Here is a 19,922-nt window from a genome sequence, read left to right as displayed (position 1 = left end):
CCCAGGCAGACGAAGGGCGAAAAATAAAAATAATACAGCAGGTAGGGAAGGGGTATTTTTTTTATTTTTATTTTTTTTTGAGGGGGGAGGTGATCGGGCTAAGCTCGCTTGTGCACTATTACGAGAGACACTGCAGTCTGAAGCCCAGAGGGAGATGACTGATGGGCTGCTACAGCCCGCCATCAATCATCAGATAACGTGAGGTGGACATTTTCTTTTTCCCCCTGCAAAAAAAAACAGGATTTGTTGACAAGAAGGAAAACTTCATGAAAAGTCCTGGGGAGTCTTACTTCGAAAGAGGGTCAGGCCCTGTCGCATTTTCTGTTACACCACCAAGCTCTCGAGTCGCGTTTTACACTGGAACGCAGATGCCGATATCAAAGAATGAGACACGGAATTAGTTGACATTATTGGATTTTTTTTCTTTTTACTTTTAAAATTCAACAAAAGTAAACAAAAAGAAAAACAGAAGCCATATTTACAACAGCATACATACTTTTTGGTATGTTACAATTTTCCTTATATTTAATATGGTCATTTCCCTCTTTCTGTAAAACTAAGCAAATTTATTTACATGAAAGAGAAAGTCAGGGTTCCCCTGAACAGAAAAGGCTAAGGCACAGATTCTGCCGGTGACAGAGGGAACATCGGAGTCAAACCAGTTTGTGCAACGGTGGCTCAAAGCAACATTCCAGCGAAGAGCACGATTTGGCATGAGACTCTCAGAAAGAGTGATAATTATAAAAGAAAAGGAAAAAAGCCAAACTTGCCATATTCCTCACAGAGCTGTTAAAAGAAAAACATTTCTTAAGCCAAGTACCATGACTCTTAAATCTTCTCTTTATGCATAATGTTATTTACAATAGTTTTTCCCTTTAGAAAATAATTATGTACATTTTCTTCATGAACATCATTTATGACAAAATAGTTTAACGGTAACAGGTGTAATTCTTTAAAATAATCATCCAGACAATTGACAACATCCATCAGATGACAACGGGGTTATGATGCAATGAGATTCCTTGATTACTGGCCACAGATGCAGGAAACTTTTATTCTTTTACTTTCCTGCTCTGAGGACAATGAAGCGTTTCTCGGCAGCTCCGATAACGTGCTATGCGCAGCACTGGTCCCGCATGGGGGGTCATCAATTATACTCGCCAGCTGACCTTTCACAAATGCCAAGGACGGTAAGGGGCCACTTTGCTTAGTTTCCCCAATTAATGCAGAAACATCAGCTCCATGCCCAAAACCTCACAGCACTCGAAAGTACTCCTGCGTCAGTATCCGCATCGGCCGGATGCTACACGTAGTGTGTGTGGTGCATACATAATAAATATATTATTATAAAAAAATAAAAATAGCTAATGAATGAAGAGGAGGCGCTGGGCAGCGTTATGTGTGTACAAATAGAAAATGACAGGGCGCTGATCTCTGTTCAAGCTAAACCCGTCACTGGCAGACATCACTAATAACCACGGTTTATAAGCAGACGTTAAACTGCTTTTAAAGGCAGTATTCCACGTGACACTGGGTCATGATGAGTCATCTTGTCCTTCTGCCCACGGTGCTAAGGGCCACACATACGCGGGGAAGGTCAGCGGCACCAGAGCCGACCCGGCTGACCTGTCTTTCCCGGCTCGTTTACTGCGTTCAGCCTGAAGCGGGAAGCGTGATCTTTAGGTAAAGTCATTACAGCGTCAACATCGCATCTGCGGACCGGCATCGGCTGCCATTGTTACTGTGCACCAAACAGCATTAAACTTCATTTTAAGATATTTCTCCTTCCTCCCTCCCTTCCTTTATTTAAATTTCTAACTGAGCAAGGGTGGTTTGGCTGAAGTCCCCTCCACCCCCCCTCCACCCCCCCCCCCGTCCGCCCTGAACGCATAGATCACACGTGACGTGCTTGCAAAGCGGCCAGTCAGTGACTGAATGGAGGACGTCCATGCGAATTGGGAGAGGACATCCTTTGAGGATCGAACGAGGATGTCCATGCGAATCAGTACAAGGACGTCTATGTAGACTGGACTGTCGACACAAAGGCATCAGCCTGCGGGGCCAGTCTGGAACCAAGGCCTTTGTAAATAAAGGCTCGTTTACAAAAAAACTCTCCAAGCTGCCAACGCAGCACGCAGTCATTAGTCACTGACTAAAATATGTCTATTTATATATATAAACTTATCAATAAATAGCTAACTTTTAACCGACTCTTCCTACATGGTTTCCTTCGTATTTTTCTCGTTGCAACAGAAAGATTATGTAGAAACAGAAAGTAAATTTAAGACCCTTAGGAGCCAGCAAGTCGGTACTTCAAGTTTTGGACAGAGTCTATGACAGTGAAACGTAAAACATAATATAAAAATAATAAATACAAACCCCCACCCCTGGGTTTTACCGGTGCAGCTTCAATTAAAAATAAAATAGTAATGTTTAAAAAAGGCCAGACCCAATCACACACTGTAGGGTCTGGTTCTGGGGTCCGGGCCGTGTAAACGTGGCAGCTTCGCTGCTGTGAGGACGCACTGGAGGTCTGCGTACACAGCGGTGTGCTCCGACTAACCGTATAACTCAGTAGTAAAATTTGGAGACATTCTGTCAAGCTCTGTCTGTCCCAATTTGATACGTCAAACAAAGAATCACAGTAAAACCTTTCAGTTAAATAAAAGGGAATCTTACAGACCGAAAACCTGCAGACCTCCACTGAAATCATAGGTCTCTTCCTAATAAGCCTCTGAACCCCATTTGAGGGATTAGGAGTAACACACTTACATTTACTAGGGAAAAGTTTCATTAAGGAGCGCTATGGATCTGTGTGGCCAGATGGGGGCGCTACCTGATGCGGCCATCAGCCCGAGGCGGTCCCAGTTGGGATTTAGGGTCAGGGCTAAGGGAACTCCAGGCCGTCTTCCGGCACGCCTGTGTGACGGGACAGGCACTGGACCCCACAGTACAGACGTCCGCCGCGGCCCACAGCACCCCCACCAGGCCGTCCACCCAGCGCTCCAGCTCGGGCCCCGTCAGTGCGGCGTTCCTCTTGGCCGCCTCCACCTGGCCCAGGTGCACGGGGATGTTCAGCACGGGGTTCAGGCCGTGAAAGCTCTGCTCCATGTAGCTGTTCTTGGTGGGGCCGTTGTGGAGCTTCAGGGTGTCGCCTGGGGGAGGGAGAGAGAGGAGTGATAAAGCGGTACATTTGGAGGAGTATAATAAGGCTGAAAAGGGATGGGCGCTATTCTTTGGCTTTAAATCTGTTTTGTTATGCAGATGTCTAGTAAGACGCACCCTTCTGCAGGCTTATCAACAAGTTCGTCTACAGGCCTGTCTGCAGGCCTGTTTTTGCGGTGTACAGCCAGAGCAGAGTCGAGCACAGCAATACTGATCTGCATATAGCTGTGGGGCATGAGCTTGCACCTCGGCAACCAGGTTACATAAACGGGGACGGGGGACGGAGGGATCAGAGGGCTACCGCCCGTCATGGAGGTAAAGCTGTAAATTCCGCAGCCAGCCTCACACCTCCCCTCCAATCGACCTCCTCAGAGCCCCCATTGTGTGGCAGCCAGCCTCAGCCGTCTCACACTCCCCCGGCACTCAGTCAGTCAGGCCGTCAGAGGCTGCTCAGCTCTATACATGGGGGGGGAGTTTGCAGAAGCCTTAACAGTAGGATATGGGGTGGTGAATGAGCGCAGAGCCCCCGGACCGGGCCTCGGGTCCGCGGCACATTCAGCGATGGCTGCTGGCTATATGCAGGTGTGAGGCGGTGCAGTGCAGCATCTACAGTGCGGTCATGACAGAGTGCACTGCGGACAGGCCGCGGGGAAAGGCTCAGGCAGGATGCAAGGTGATGAATCAGAGACAATCAGCAGGCAGATTGGGTGCCGGTCACACAGCACCGTGGGCATCCTTCTGTCAGGATGAGTGGCTTTTTCTTACAAAAATGGGAGCCGGATGCAATGAGTACGTAGCTAACCAAGCTCCGAATGGTTTTATTTAAATGCCTACTTTTCCATACAAAACTGCAGCTCCGCCATTCTGTGCGACCGATTCCCCGTGTGCGGATGGGTTCACCTTGCTGGATGGGCTGCTGTCGGCTGTAGGTCAGCGGCGTGATCAGGAAACGCGTTTCAGCCACAGGGTTCCAGTGGTGCAGCACGCGTACCGTCCAGACACCGGGCCGCAGCGGCAGGTTCAGCGGGGGCCTGTAGTGCGTGAACTCGGCACCGGCGTCCACCAGGATGTCGTAGGTGGCGGCAATGACATTGGTGGGGTCGATCCAGACCACTGTCACTGTCACATTGGGCCCTTTGCCCCACTTCTGCATCCCGATGGGCTCGTCCAGGGGCCCCATCAGGCCCCCAAAGTTGCGGAACATCCTCTCCTTGGCGTCCCAGTCTGTTCCGATCTACGGGGGAATAAGTGAGCCCACCAGGGCTAAAATTAAGCAAATAATACAAAAAAACGCAAGCTTTTCAAAATTAACATACATCAAACAGGGATAAAACACCACCCCCAGATACTGAATTAAATATACTTTGAGGCATAAGGCCATTACCCAATTAAAAACGCCAAACCGACAATTAAAGACAATCAACATTGTTATTAGCCATTATTAGCACCGTTAAACAAAATGCCAAATTAGCCAGATGCTCCCACTGATAGTAACAGAGTGAGACTGAATTAGGCTCTAATTTCTACCAGTTTGATGGAGAGGAGTATCAGGTGATGCAATTAAACTGCAGGGCTGGCCTGGCGGTTAGGGAAGTGCACTTCTGAATCGAAAGGTTGCTGGTTTGAATCTCTTACCACTGAAGTACCCTGAGCAAGGTACCGCCCCTACACGCTGCCCCCCGGGTGCTGAATTAGCTGTCCCCTGCTATGTCACATATGGGTTAAATGCAGGGGGACACATTTATTTCATTGTGTGCTGTGGTGTATCAACAACGACAAGTAATCAAATTCACTAAAACCCTTTCGGGGGGGCAACTGGTACATTAAAGCTTTTTTTTTTTTTGCCCAGATAATATCATAGAAAAAGGCATGATTTGAAAATACAATTTTAATGTTTTTTAACTGCCTAACCCCTCTCCCAAACTGTCAGTGTTTCACGGAACCCCGAAGGTAGATCTTTAGACGTCCTGCACACGCGCACCAATCTCTGAAATCCACCACACAGGCCAGACTGATGGCTGGAATCCACGTCAAAGGCCTCAATTGCAGCGTGCCGTGAACATGCCAGTAAGTCGTGTGTATAAGTTCACATGCCTACAGAATCCACGTGGTTGTAAATAGACGAATAGTGACGATGATAAGAAACGTGTCTTGGTTCGGAGGACCAAGGGGTGTCAGGCAGGTGTGTGACTTCCTGCACAGGTCAGGGGGTCTGCTGGGTCCCGCTCTGAGGTACAAGGTGAGACAGCATCCCACGTGGTCAAGCGAAAGGGTATGAGTCTGCGGTCTGTGCGATGAGAGAGCCAGACCGGGACAAGAAGGACGTACGTTAAAATCAGACCTGTGACTGATATGAGAGGAAGGACTGAAGCAGAGTGGGACCACAGGGACAGGGGGAGGCCCATGTGAGGTCATTGGGCAACAGCATGGTGGACGTTAGAGCAGAACCTGAAGGGCCTGCCTTCATCTGCCAGCTTTAGCACTGATTTAACCACATCCAGCCACTATAAAGGACATGAACGTGCACGTCTTTGCCATAATTATACTCTGCAGTCAGCACATTTCAGAGGCGTTTGCTAGGAATAAGCAGACAATCAGGGGATCATGTTTATAAGCCCAGAAAATGCACCTCCGCCTCCTGCACTCATCCACACTAAACCTTTTGTTCACATATAATAATGAAGAAATTAGAGGAGAGTCAGACAGAGGGCGGCCTGTCACGGTTGTGACTCAGCTCTGGGCTGGGGGTGGTGTCGACCCCCTCTGTGGGCCCACTCATTCCGCGCAGGCCTGGGACTTACACCACAAAGCATCCTCTTAAAATCCAACCAGTTACCAACCAGTAATCCAGTTATCAAGCAGAATGATTCACAGCTGGAGTCTATCAGGGGTGTTTCATGGCTGTGAGGCAGAAACTTGGGGTCCTGCTCGGGGCTCTTTAATGGTGGGTAATTCCCTAAGTGACAGATGGGGTTCCCAGGCTTGAGTTCCTTTATTGGGATGTCCAATGCGTTCTTCCATTTGGCCACTAGGGGCAGTAATGCTCCCAACTAAAGCTCACAGCAAGGCTGCCATTGCTAAATGCCTCCCCTTACTCTCGCAACTCAGACAAAGCCATGAGCAGCACGTCTAAGAGTGGATGGCCCCTGGCTACCCCGGTGTGATGTGTCGCCTCATTGGGTCCTCCCCCAACCAGAGTCTGGCCAGGACTGGATAAACAGACCCAGGCACCGAGAGATGGGTTAATGGGTGCAGGAAGGCAGCCTCATCCCTCCCCCTCCACCCCGTATCAGTGATGTGCTCCTCAAGGCGAGGCGCAGGATCAACTTATGCAACACACCTCACACCGACATTCCAGATCATTCAGCCCGCCAGGGAGGCTGACTCAAGCGTGAAAGACAACAGCATCTCGACTCTCTCCTGGCTTAATCATTGCGATTTAAGGCTGCCTTTCCCACATGCTAAAGCAGCGCTTTCGAGATGAGAGCGGGGGAAACGGCACGTTGAGGCCGCATCCTGCTCGCGACACAGCTGCTGGTCGCGATAAGGTCAGGGAAGGTGAAGCACATTACAAGCATGCAGACCAAACAGAGCACGCTTCCATTTCTGGGAATTAATTCAATCTGCACGCAGCTTCAGAGCAAACAGTCTCACACAAAGGTCACTTCACTGCGGCCCTCTAACTATGAAATATTATCTGCTAGAACAACAATGATTTCAGACCAATTTAGGTGTTTTACTGAACCTGCTCTGAGGCTACATTGAGCCTGTCCTGAGTCTATAGTAAGGCTGCCCTGATGTTATACTGAGACTATATTGAACTATATCCCAGTGGCTATACTGAGCCTGCCCTGAGGCTGCACTGAGGCAATACTGAGCCTCCCCCGAGGCTATACTGAGCTTGCCCTGAGACTGCACTGAGGCAATACTGAGCCTGCCCTGAGGCTATACTGAGCTTGCCCTGAGACTGCACTGAGGCAATACTGAGCCTCCCCCGAGGCTATACTGAGCTTGCCCTGAGGCTGCACTGAGGCAATACTGAGCCTGCCCTGAGGCTATACTGAGCCTGCCCTGAGGCTACACTGAGGCTATACTGAGCCTGCCCTGAGGCAATACTGAGCCTGCCCTGAGGCTATACTGAGCTTGCCCTGAGACTGCCCCGAGGCTATACTGAGCCTCCCCCGAGGCTATACTGAGCCTGCACTGAGGCAATACTGAGCCTGCCCTGAGGCTACACTGAGGCTATGCTGAAGCTATACTGAGATTGCCCTGAGGCTGTAAGCCTGATGTCTGTGTCTCATGTACTCACCTCAGCAAACTGCAGCCTGCTCACGCCACCATTGGGTTTGCTGGGCATCTTGAAGACCTTTCTGGGCATGACCCAGGTCTCTAGTGTCTCCAGCTTCCCAGTGGCCAGGTTGGTGGCACGATGCCTTACCAGGTAACCCTGGAATTGGTCGGACAAAAAGTAGAGGTGGACGGAGGCTGGGTGGCCCGTCGGGGAATACCTGAATGGGGAAGAGAGTATTTCAAGTATGAGAATACAGCCAGTGTCCTTGGGAAGGACAGGGGTGTAAAATGAATACTTCGAGTTTCCCAGAGACACTGGGAAGGATCCACACTAGCAGTAATGCAGCAGAACACACTCTGATAGCCCCACACGCTGTATGGTCCCGTGTTTCTTTTAAAATAACTCTATAATGGCTCCCATATGCGATGAAGTTTTATTTTTCTTTCTTTAAAATTTCAGCGAGCTAGGCTGGAAGACCGAGGTAGAAGGTACCATTGCGGACTGCCGTCCACTGTACAGCCCGACACCCCAGGCGGTGATGTGATCAGGCAAGGGGTCGGAGGGCTGTGAACCAGAACACTAATATCACGAAGCGGAAATGCGGACTTTAGGGCGTAAAAGTCGGTAAAGCTGCCATTACCTAGGGAACAGGAAGCCGTGTTTATATTAAGAGCACAAAAAAACAAAATGTAAATCCTATAAGAGGCATGACGCTGGGGAGAAGGAGTCCTGCTGCGATCTGAGCTCCGCCTCTGCGGCCGTAATTTACACATGCAAATTAGGACTAAGCCGTAAAAAATGGCAGCGTGAGAAACAGCTGTGCGCCGGGGGGAGCTAACGAGATTAAACGAGCGATAGGCCATCAGGGGCGTTTCCATGGATGGCAACTGACAGACCCTCCTCCTCCCCCATCCCCGGACACCTTCACAGCTTAGCCTGCGCTTCCCCCATCACTGTGCTTAGTTCTTCAACAAAAACATGCATTTACACGTGAAAAGAGCAGTGCTGGGTGGTACTGGGGAGGGGGGAGTGGTGGCTGCCAGGCCAGTTATCGGGGGTTAAAAATCCCCATCACTTCTTAGGGTCGGTCGTCCAGAGAGCTTAGGCTTCTGTAAGTGTGCAGCCCTAGAGGTATATGGGGGCAGTACAGTCAAACAGGCTGACTCCCACCCCCCTGACTGGTTCATCTGTATTCAGGGGACCCAGAAGACAGCCCGTCCTGGCAAGGCGGCTCTGACAAGCAGAACAGCTAATATTTACGCCGGTTCTCCAACCCCCACCCGCTGGCCCTCCCCAGGAGAGCCTGGGTAGACGTTCAGCCGTGCCCTGCAGGCTCTCCAGGAAGCCATGAAGGACAGAAACCTCCACCGCTCTCATAGGGCTACAAAACAACACACCTTTACTCCTGACTGCCCCAAAACACACCCGGGGGTGTGAGGGGGCGGCTCAGCACGCAAACCAGCCAACAGAGCCATCCGTCACTGAACACCCTCGCGGGTGTTTACGTCTCTGCTCCAGCATCCACAAGGGCAGCGCCATATCAGAATGTGGATATTAACGGAGACATTGTTCCCTTCCAAAATGTATCATGAGAGGGACTTATACACACTAATCCTTCTCTGCTAATGCAGAGTAACACTGAGCAGAGGGCAAGCGGCAGAGGACAGCCTGAGGACAGGGGACACCCAGGGCAGAGAAGACAACCTGGGCACAGGAAACACCCCAGACACAGGGGACCCCAAGGGCAGAGGAGACACCCCGGGGATAGGGGACACCCAGGGTAGCGGAGACACCCTTGGACAGGGGACACCCAGGGCAGAGGGGATACCCAGGATGGTGAGCCAGTCACTGTATGCAAAGGCCTTTGAAGGAAGATGTGACTGATCAAGGACAACAACCAGCAAATTAACCACAACCATCATAGGAAGCACTGTAGGTAAAATGTCCCATGGGAGACGGGTGAGCACCTACTGAAAAACACTGGACCTTACAGCTGAGCTCCAAAACGCAGTATGACTGAAAAGGAGATAAGCAGCCATATGTACCAACAGATATAATGGCGTGTACAGAGACAGAGGGTGCTGGGGAGGCCGGCGGGAGTCTCACCTGCAGCTGCGGTCGCGGCCATCTCCCTGCAGCGAGCTGGCGGCGCGGGCCAGCCCCATGCGGCCGAAAGCGTGGTAGTACGTGAGCTGGGCGTCCGTCAGGCTGTGCACGCCATCGGCCTCATCGAAGACGTTCTCCCAGTATGCTTTGAGGCCGAGTGTGTCGGCGGGCACTGAGCCAAACAGGAAGGCGTCCAGCTGGTTCACGACCTCCTGGTTCACGCTCGCCTCGAACTTGCGGGCGAAGAAGGTGGGCCTGGCTGTCTGCTGTTTGTGGGAGAGACAGGGATGGTGATGCACTAATTTCACACAGAGCATTTACCTCCCCCTGGCAAGATGGAAGCGAGAGCGCAGCCTGTATGGAGCATAAGACCTGCGAGTATTAGGGTCCTCTCTCCCCTCAGTCTCCTCCGTCTACAAAGCAACTCGCTGACAGCCACATGAACGCGGCTTACAGACGTATTTAATGATAAGGATTACCGTCCACTACCATGATGGAGGGTTTAAAAGAGTCTTAAAGGGAGGGGGGGGGGTGGCAAGGGGGTGCTATATGAACAGTGCCTCATTCAGCTGTGTTTTCCCAGGGAGGAACGGGACTGACCGAGGACAGAGCAGGCTGTCGCCGTGCATTTCAGCCATGGCCACCACCGGCCCTGCACTCACGGCAGAGAAAGCACGTTATTAATAGCTAACGCCGTGAGACTCGCCGTCTGCGCTGAGCTGTCTGGAGAGGTGGGGAGGGGGGGGCATTATGGCTATATACAACATCTGATTCAGGGATGGTTTGTGGTCAACGGAGGCTTCTGGGAAATACTTCCTGCGCACCTCCCGCCACACACACCTCCCCTCTGAAGCCACAGCACGGGAATTTACAGACGGACGAGGGCAAAACAGACAGTGAGCTGCCAAAACGCCAGCCAAAGAGCGGATCCTTCAAAGAGACATTTAGCTCAGACTGCTGCTCTTCATCCGTAACGATGCTGTTCACTCCAAATCCGCTATCCGGCTTCTGCCTCACTAGGCCTCCCGTAAACCTCGGAGCTGCACATCCTTCGCATGTGACTGCCTGATCGAGCTATTAGTCACTGGATTTTTATATATATATTTATATATAAAATGCCAGAGAACCGTCTGCCAGCAGGATTTTTAGACGAGGATTTCTCAAACGCTTTTGACAGCTCCAAAAACGTGGCCTAACTGTAATTACGTAAGAATCTGTGATGTATTTAAGGATGGGGACCTAGAGCTTCTTAATGGCTGCTTATCCAGGAAATATGTGTGAGTCGTCTTCTGATTCAGACTCACACGCAAGCTGCGATTACTGCACGATGCTGAGGGTGACTCCCTCCGAGTGGCAGAAAGTAAGGGGGACAGGAACTCTCTTTGTCATGCAGGGGCCCCAGAGGATTATGGGAAGGGAATGACTTGCTGCAACGCTGACCCCAAAAGCAGAGTTTGAGAGGCAGCAGGGCCGAGCATTGATCAGTCCTGACCGGCACACGTCCTTAAGGATAGGATGTTTGGTAATGGAACACACTCAGAAATCACAAGGCATGTACCTGCGATCTGACCGGGAGTCGGCCGTGCTATTTTGGGGATGGAGGCTGTAGTTTTCCACATGGAAAGGACTGGGTGGCCGTTGCCATTCCATATTCCGGCTCCGGAACGTTTCACTTAGGGAAAGCTCTGCTGACCCATCTTCCTGCTTTTGGAGGGCCCTTCTTAACAAGCCACATTGTCGCCCTCTCCCACCACATACATTGCGGTATCGATGAAAGACCCCCCTGTCCAGATCAGTGCCTGCCTCCCTAACTCTTAATAACCAATGACGAGGAGGGAGGGGCCCATCTGTCACACAGACCCCCTGGGATCCGCCTTTCAGGCTCATTGTCATGCGGAGGCGGCATATGAACGGGGACAAAATGGGCGGGGCCTGGACTGCTCACACCTTAAAGGCTGGACTCCCGAAGTTAGTGCTAATGCATTGCTCTGTTATTTCTAAGCTTGGCAAGAACAAGGCATGATGGGAAGTGTGCCATATAAAAATAAACTGGCTTGAATGGGGGCATTAGCAGCAGAGTAAGCTTTGGGGATATCACATGGGGGTCAGTCTCCACTCACCTGGAAGCGGTGGAAGTCGGCCGGCTTGAAGTCGTTGGGCGAGCAGCCGCACCAGTCCACGATGTGCTTGTACTGGCACTTACAACCCAGCTTGCGGTTCCAGTTGGTGATGCGCAGGTTGTTGTCCACCATGCTCCCGCAGTGGGCGCTGTTCTCCAGGACCGTGTGGAAGAACGACTGAGGGTGGGTTGGGGGCGCAGGGGAGAGGGAGCCGTCATGTTAGAGTGGCATGTTTGCCATGACAGGGGACCAGGTTAAAATCACATGACCCAGGAGCATAATGGCTGTGGTACATCAGAAGGTCACTTTCTTGTTAACTATAGTATATGAGTAGTTTGAGAGGGAAGCTGAAATGCTCATAACCTGCAGAAGGCGCCATCAGCCCCCTGGCCCCAGAACTCACCTCTGCAGGCAGCAGGGTATAGGAGTAGAAGCGTTTCATGCTGGTGACTAGGTCATCGCGGGAGGTGACCACGTACTCCACGAAGGGGCGGTTGAGCAGGAACCAATCAGAGCCCCCGTCCACGGAAATGCCCTCGGGGATCTTGCGGTCGCCCAACCTCCACATGTGGGTGTCGCATTCATAGAAGAGGCGATCCAGGCCTTGCTTGCGGATAAACCTGTGAGGGTGGGGCAGAGAGGGAACCTAAGCTGGCTGGACCCAGTCTAAGCAGAATCGATCTCAAACTAACCCCAAGCTGTCCATGAGGGTGGGGGGCAGGCCGACGTGGAGAGGGTCACAGGAAGGGGGGTTGAGGAGAGGGGTGCGTCATAGGCTGCAATGTCAGGTAACGCGTACGTCGCGAGACAGAAAGGTGCACACTCACCGGGCGTTGTCTCTCCCGTGGGACTTGATGAAATTCATGTCGCGGTATTTGGTCAGGAAGGCTACCAGCTGATCATTGGTCCTGTGGAGAGCAGAGTGGTGGAGATCAGTCCCATGGGTGTCGCCACCAGGGAAGGGGGGCAGGGAGACATGCTGCTGAACCTGACGACAGCAAGCGAGATAAATCATATTTTTCACAGACACCCGAAATCAGTTTCCCGTAGGCAAGCCTCTTATGGTTCAGACACATTTTCTTCATGTTTTATTCACACACAGACAGACAGACAGAGATAAAGAAGGAGAGACAGACAAACAGACATACAGAGACATACAGAGAGAGACAGAGAGAGAGAGAGAGAGAGAGACAGACAGACAGACAGACAGAGAGAGAGAGAGAGAGAGACAATGTGTTATTTTACACATCAGTGGAAAACTCCCTCTTCAGCGCTGGAGTCCTAAGCAGATATTTTCCTGGAGGCTTCAGTAAAAGAAAAGATTAACAATGGGGGCAGGGGGGGGTATTTTCACAGAAGGTGTTTTTTCAGGACCGTTTCTCCACGGCAGACACTGAGGGATCCAGCAGTCAGGTCACACCCTGCACCCTACTTACTGCCGGCTGTTTGTCTGCCTGAGGAACGCAGCCTGCTTGCCTCCCTCACTGCCTCCCTCACTGCCTGCCTCACTGCCTGCCTCACTACCTGCCTCACTACCTGCCTCCCTCACTGTCTGCCAGCCTCCCTCCCTCACTGCCTGCCTGCTCCCTTCCTCCCTCACTGTCTGCCTGCCTGCCTGCCTTCCTCCCTCACTGCCTGCCTGCCTTCCTCCCTCACTGCCTGCCTGCCTGCCTGCCTTCCTCCCTCACTGCCTGCCAGCCTTCCTCCCTCACTGCCTGCCTGCCTGCCTGCCTTCCTCCCTCACTGCCTGCCTGCCTTCCTCCCTCACTGCCTGCCTGCCTGCCTGCCTTCCTCCCTCACTGCCTGCCAGCCAGCCTGCCTTCCTCCCTCACTGCCTGCCTGCCTGCCTTCCTCCCTCACTGCCTGCCTGCCTGCCTGCCTTCCTCCCTCACTGTCTGCCAGCCTTCCTCCCTCACTGCCTGCCTGCCTTCCTCCCTCACTGCCTGCCTGCCTTCCTCCCTCACTGCCTGCCTGCCTGCCTGCCTGCCTTCCTCCCTCACTGCCTGCCTGCCTGCCTTCCTCCCTCACTGCCTGCCTGCCTTCCTCCCTCACTGCCTGCCTGCCTGCCTTCCTCCCTCACTGCCTGCCTGCCTGCCTGCCTGCCTTCCTCCCTCACTGCCTGCCTGCCTTCCTCCCTCACTGCCTGCCTGCCTTCCTCCCTCACTGCCTGCCTGCCTTCCTCCCTCACTGCCTGCCTGCCTGCCTGCCTTCCTCCCTCACTGCCTCCCTCACTGCCTGCCTCACTGCCTGCCTCACTACCTGCCTCACTACCTGCCTCCCTCACTGTCTGCCAGCCTCCCTCCCTCACTGCCTGCCTGCTCCCTTCCTCCCTCACTGTCTGCCTGCCTGCCTGCCTTCCTCCCTCACTGCCTGCCTGCCTTCCTCCCTCACTGCCTGCCTGCCTGCCTGCCTTCCTCCCTCACTGCCTGCCAGCCTTCCTCCCTCACTGCCTGCCTGCCTGCCTGCCTTCCTCCCTCACTGCCTGCCTGCCTTCCTCCCTCACTGCCTGCCTGCCTGCCTGCCTTCCTCCCTCACTGCCTGCCAGCCAGCCTGCCTTCCTCCCTCACTGCCTGCCTGCCTGCCTTCCTCCCTCACTGCCTGCCTGCCTGCCTGCCTTCCTCCCTCACTGTCTGCCAGCCTTCCTCCCTCACTGCCTGCCTGCCTTCCTCCCTCACTGCCTGCCTGCCTTCCTCCCTCACTGCCTGCCTGCCTTCCTCCCTCACTGCCTGCCTGCCTGCCTGCCTGCCTGCCTTCCTCCCTCACTGCCTGCCTGCCTGCCTTCCTCCCTCACTGCCTGCCTGCCTTCCTCCCTCACTGCCTGCCTGCCTTCCTCCCTCACTGCCTGCCTGCCTGCCTGCCTGCCTTCCTCCCTCACTGCCTGCCTGCCTTCCTCCCTCACTGCCTGCCTGCCTTCCTCCCTCACTGCCTGCCTGCCTGCCTGCCTGCCTTCCTCCCTCACTGCCTGCCTGCCTTCCTCCCTCACTGCCTGCCTGCCTTCCTCCCTCCCATGCAGAAAAATGAGGCTGCATTTGAGGAATATCCAGATGGAGGTGTACAGATCCCTTTAAATGGCGCTTTTTTTTACGGGTTCAGCGGATGCACAGTGCCTTCTGCTCCAACGGCCAGGGCCCCACGTGGGTGTGCAGAGAGCCGAGGCCGAGGGGGTGTAGGGACAGGGTGAGCGCGACGTGTGGGCTTTTTGTAGCGCTTTCAGAGTAACCCAAGCAGAAGTACAGACTTTATTGCGCAGGCAGAGGTGAAGAAATGGGCTATGACCCACCTCCACGCTCTCCATCAACGTCTGCTGGCCCTCCGAAAAGCAACGGAGCAATGCTGTCTTACACCAGACACTCTTCCTGTTACGGCGTTTCTGATTGGTCACCCTGCCAGCGCCGTAAAACCCAATGCCCGTGTGACGGTTATGGTAACAGCCTGACGCTCCCCCCACCCAGGCAAGGTTAAGATGCTGAGGCAGGCTGGTTTGTTTGTAACCTGCTCTCAGAAAGCGATTACGGTTAAACGGCAAAGCTGCAGAAAGAAAACCACATGGGGCAAAAAAAAAAAAACACCACAAGTAGAAATGAAAGAGGAAGTCGCAGTTAGCACCCGGCATCCTGCTACCAAACCGTCGGCACGAAGGTACAGAAACCCACGGAGAGGAGATGAGAGCGAGAAGCGTTCGCTTTTGGTGCCATTAGAGAGCAGCATGACCTTTGACCCGGTTAGGGCATTTTTTGACGGCCGACAGCCTAACAGAGCTGTCAGCTCCCTCTGGCCCAGAGATTCGTACATAAATAAACACATTTAGCAGCGCTAACATGATGCACAACTGAGACAGCAAGGGCCACGCACCTCCCCAGATCAGAAAGCCAGCAGGGGGAGACCTCTTAACGGGACGATTGGAAGCAGAATCTGTAAGTCTGGGTTACAACAGGCCTCCCAGAGATCTGCTCCCACACAATGGTGCCACCCAGAGGAATGTGCAGTTACACCAGATAGCGGGCTGCACTTGATGATGTCACGACACCTTTAAAGAACTGACCTGGGGAATCTGTAAGCTTCCAGGATAATGAAGGCATGAGGAGCTTGACCTCGAGTATTTAGGACAGGTAAGGGTAGCTCGGAGCTGGTGGGGCATTATGGGAATTCGCACCCTCCCCTGAAGTCTTTGGCCGAATGTTTACCTTCAGCAGCCGCTTTTTATCCTGAGACGAGTAAGTAAACACGCCAGCAGCTTTTACACCGGGACCCCAGAAACGTCGATATACAGAGTAAGAACAATTTAGTAATCAATTACCCATGTAAACTATTCAATAGCATCATGAAAGCACCAGCTGGAACAAACTCTGAGTGGCCCTTGGCCAGAAAAGAGTCTTGCCTCTGTTATTAACGCTGCTTATTAAACGAGTTAACGATTTCACCCATCGTTAGTGTTTATTCTGAGCCCGGATTCATTCCCCGTGAGCTACGTGGCTAACCAGCCCACTTTCCCAAAGTCTCACGCAGCCTGTAAGATAAGACCGTCCCCTGCTCATCAGCCCCGCCCCACCACACGCCCCACAGCTCAGCACCCTCACCTGATTGGATAGTCAGCAGCGCTGAGGTTGATGAAGAAGTCCCAGCTCCAGTCGCTCATGGCCAGGAGGTCCTTCATGCTCCGCAAGTACATGGTCAGCAGGCTGGCTCCGCCCCAGATGGTGGACATGCGCCACGGCGTCACCCGCACATTGGGATACTGCCTCAAGAGCGCCACCACTTGGCGGTGCAGGTAGCTGGAACGCTACAAGGAACATGGAAGGAAGAGGTTCGAGGGAAACGCGAAAATGATGGTAAAATCCTAAATAGTGCAATAAACGGCATGATGACCACATTTCTTACATTAAATACATTTAATCTCCTACCAAAAAATGACGTTTCTCAGATATAACAAGGCTTTGGGGATGAGGGACTGAACGAACTTCTAGGTTCACAGTTTCAACATAAACAGGATGAGCACCTGACCAACTGACATCTAATAGCAGGAAACATCAGTCAAATAACCCCGATAAATGGTTAATTACACACACCCTAAGCACAGGGTCCGCTTTTCACAGCAAATGCTCCTCTTAGGGCTGCTTTTAAACACTACCCCCACCTCCCACCCCGCCACTGAGATCTCGCAATCTCCATGCGAGTGACACTTTATTCTGAGGCATGTTTTCTTTCACTTGACAAATAGATATAATCTGATTAATAATTTATCTGAAATGGGGTCGGTTCAAAACAACTGTGCCGCTTGGGTTTGGATTGGACCTGGGCCCAGAGGCAAATTCCTCCAGTAGTGGGAGACACGACGCTACCCATGGGAAGGGGGGGGGGGCGGTACCTCGTCGACGTGGACATAGTAGAAATGGGCTGTGTGGTAAATGGCTTTGAAGAGTCTCTGGAACTGGCGGGCAGCCCGGCCGTGGATCACCAGCATGAAGGCGATGCGGACGGGGTTCGGCGGCGCCCCCTCCCAAGACTCGTCCTCCCAGTGCACGTTGACATTGGCTTTGCCTGGCTCATGGGAGAGAGGCGCATCCTTCAGGGGAAAAGACACAGCAGCACACAAACGCAGCAGCACCCAAAGCTGTATGCCACATACGCACTGTATGCCACATACGCACTGTATGCCACACATACGCACTGCTGTCTGCCCATTCGGGCGGCATGGAAATCCAGTGAGCGCCTCCACCACAGTCAGCATCTCCACCTCGCTATGGAACAAGCAGCCTGTTATTTATAAAGACCAGCCAGGGTGGAGTGTAAACAAAGGGCATGTCCTTGTATGCCAGGGCATGGCATTCCTCTAAACAAGGACAGGGAGGTTACATTTCCTGGCTGCAGGGGGCGCTAATGAGGGCACACACAATTACAGGGAAGCTGTGGCACCACTGTGTCAGCCAGTGAGGCATTTTAGCTGAAGGGACGGGACCTAGGCACATAATGACTATAATTTCTGTGAGAGCTGTGTTTTTATAGGCATGAGGCCGATGGAGGTTACGCGGCCCGAGTGCACTGTGACTCTGGGACGGAAAGCCGCGGGAAGCCGTGTCATGCTGGAAGGATGCCAGATCCTCTCGTGGGCTTCTCCCGGCGAGATCCCGAGTGATTGTACCGGATGGAGATGTGAGAAAGGTGTAGCTCTACACCCCCAGGAGACAGGGATGTGAGAAAGGTGTAGCTCTACACCCCCAGGAGACAGGGATGTGAGAAAGGTGCAGCTCTACACCCCCAGGAGACAGGGATGTGAGAAAGGTGTAGCTCTACACCCCCAGGAGACAGGGATGTGAGACAGGTGTAGTTGTACACCCCCAGGAGACAGGGATGTGAGAAAGGTGTAGCTTTACACCCCCAGGAGACAGGGATGTGAGAAAGGTGTAGCTCTACACCCCCAGGAGACAGGGATGTGAGAAAGGTGTAGTTGTACACCCCCAGGAGACAGGGATGTGAGAAAGGTGTAGCTTTACACCCCCAGGAGACAGGGATGTGAGAAAGGTGTAGCTCTACACACTTGATAGACAGGAATGTAAGACAGGCATAGCGCTGCACACCTGATAAATGGGGATGTGAGACAGGCATAGTTCTACACACCATGGTGACAGAGGTGTAGCTCTACACGCCTGACAGATGGGACACAATTATATTGGAGAAAACAAGAAAAAAAAAGCAATAGATTTGAAAGTATTTGCCCTTCTAATTCTTTAGTGTTATGCTTGCACCTGTAAACCACAGCTATCGATCTTACGGTGACTTGCATTTCGGGTCATGCACACAAATAACTGGGCGTTAACACAAGAGCAGTGTGAGACAGCGGCACCCGCCAGGCCCAGAGAGGAGTGTGGGCCACAGCGGGGGGCGTCAGCGGCATGAAACAGCTTGGCAGACTGAGCGAAAGAGGTGAGGGCTTGATATACACTTTCTGTTTACAAGAAAGCTACCACCATCGAAATGGTGTTTTAACGCCACAACGTGGCCCTTATGAACCGGCTGGGGGCCTGACTCACAGCAGTAAGTAATCCAGCCCAGATGATCTGAGCACTTAGCACGACCACCCCCCCCCCAAGCTCACATGGTGGCGTGGACATGAGCCAGGCCTGGGCTGCGTGGCATATCCCTCGCTCTCTAAAAACTGAAGCCCCCCCTACAAGGATAGTGAAGGGTGGGGGCTCCGTTATAGGGGACGGGAGAGACAGCACAGCAGGGATACACCCACCAAAAAGCATCGATTACCCCTGCCGGGGGTAAAGTTGCAGACAGCTGAGAGGCATTAACATGGCTACAAGCTCACAGCACATTTTCACCTTTAACCCGGGAATATGATGAGGGTTAGCAAACGTGGCAGAAATCAGAAATGCTGTGCGTGACTGGTCAGGCACACATCTGGCCTGGACCTCTATGCTGCGCTCACGGCCCCCACAGGGAGCAGGTCAAAGGCAGGACGGTACCCGCACATGGTGGGGGATGGGATTTCTGACCATCCTAACTCAGCTTGTATGAGGGGGGGTATCCTTTAAGTAATGAGCATGGTTGCGAATTATGAAGCTATCTTCAGCATGGGATCGTGAGAATAAGCAGAAGATGCTGTCAAGTGCTCTGGCCAGTGGTCAAATGCTAGAAACCCTGAAATTAACACACAGCTAACTGACCAGCAGGTCACAGAGAGCATGGAGGCAACACTGCTTAGTGCAGAGAGAGTCACATTATACTTCTGTGCACATTAGAAGTTACAAACAATCACAATTAGTTATACTACAAAAAACGCATAACTGTACATTTAGGGTATAGTTTCAAAAGGAGTACACCCCTGTAGTATAAGCGTATAACAGCGGGGCTTATGTGGGGCAAAGAGCCGTATAAAAACCACAGTAAAACTCTATAGCAAGCTTTTGTCCAGTTCTTAAGAAAACAGCATATAAACAGCCCTTTCTGCTGAACATCGGAGCTCGTTTAAACAGCGGCACACTAATCTCTAGCAGATGGGACCCCAAAAACACTCCAGGTCACACCTACGGGCCCCGAAGCTGTGTGGGGCTCCAGTGGACCCCACAAGGACCAGCGTGAGGCCCACGACAAGGCAGACGGACACGATGCCGGACAGTAGAGGAGACACAGCCCGTGGGGGGGGGGGGGGGGGGGGGACTCACTCATACTTTCCCCCAGCAGAACACACTCATTGTTTTCAGTCATCTCTGCCTTCAGCAAACGTGTTCTGTCCA

General features: G+C 52.6%; 1 protein-coding gene and 1 long non-coding RNA gene across 4 annotated transcripts in view; one reads left to right on the top strand and one right to left on the bottom strand.

The window, feature by feature from the left end:
* Nucleotides 1–1,862: 1,862 nt before the first annotated feature.
* Nucleotides 1,863–19,922, bottom strand: part of LOC125742578 (xylosyltransferase 1-like) — a 40,447-nt gene continuing 22,387 nt past the window's right edge. For all 3 annotated transcript variants that reach the window (XM_049014695.1, XM_049014694.1, XM_049014697.1), the window contains exons 3-11: nucleotides 17,048–17,220; nucleotides 16,260–16,462; nucleotides 12,510–12,590; nucleotides 12,086–12,302; nucleotides 11,683–11,859; nucleotides 9,563–9,828; nucleotides 7,475–7,673; nucleotides 4,066–4,399; nucleotides 1,863–3,155 (exon numbers count right to left, since the gene is read on the bottom strand). In XM_049014695.1, coding sequence (XP_048870652.1) covers nucleotides 2,833–3,155; nucleotides 4,066–4,399; nucleotides 7,475–7,673; nucleotides 9,563–9,828; nucleotides 11,683–11,859; nucleotides 12,086–12,302; nucleotides 12,510–12,590; nucleotides 16,260–16,462; nucleotides 17,048–17,220 — 1,973 coding nt within the window. In that variant the 3' untranslated portion in view covers nucleotides 1,863–2,832. The remainder of the gene's footprint in view (nucleotides 3,156–4,065; nucleotides 4,400–7,474; nucleotides 7,674–9,562; nucleotides 9,829–11,682; nucleotides 11,860–12,085; nucleotides 12,303–12,509; nucleotides 12,591–16,259; nucleotides 16,463–17,047; nucleotides 17,221–19,922) is intronic.
* On the top strand, nucleotides 17,786–18,127 carry LOC125742579 (uncharacterized). The gene is made up of 3 exons (XR_007398134.1): nucleotides 17,786–17,921; nucleotides 17,962–18,001; nucleotides 18,082–18,127. It is a non-coding gene; the product is annotated as an uncharacterized LOC125742579 (long non-coding RNA).

Source organism: Brienomyrus brachyistius, chromosome 5, assembly GCF_023856365.1.
Source record: "Brienomyrus brachyistius isolate T26 chromosome 5, BBRACH_0.4, whole genome shotgun sequence".
Taxonomy (NCBI): domain Eukaryota; kingdom Metazoa; phylum Chordata; class Actinopteri; order Osteoglossiformes; family Mormyridae; genus Brienomyrus; species Brienomyrus brachyistius.
This window is presented reverse-complemented; position numbering and strand designations above follow the sequence as displayed.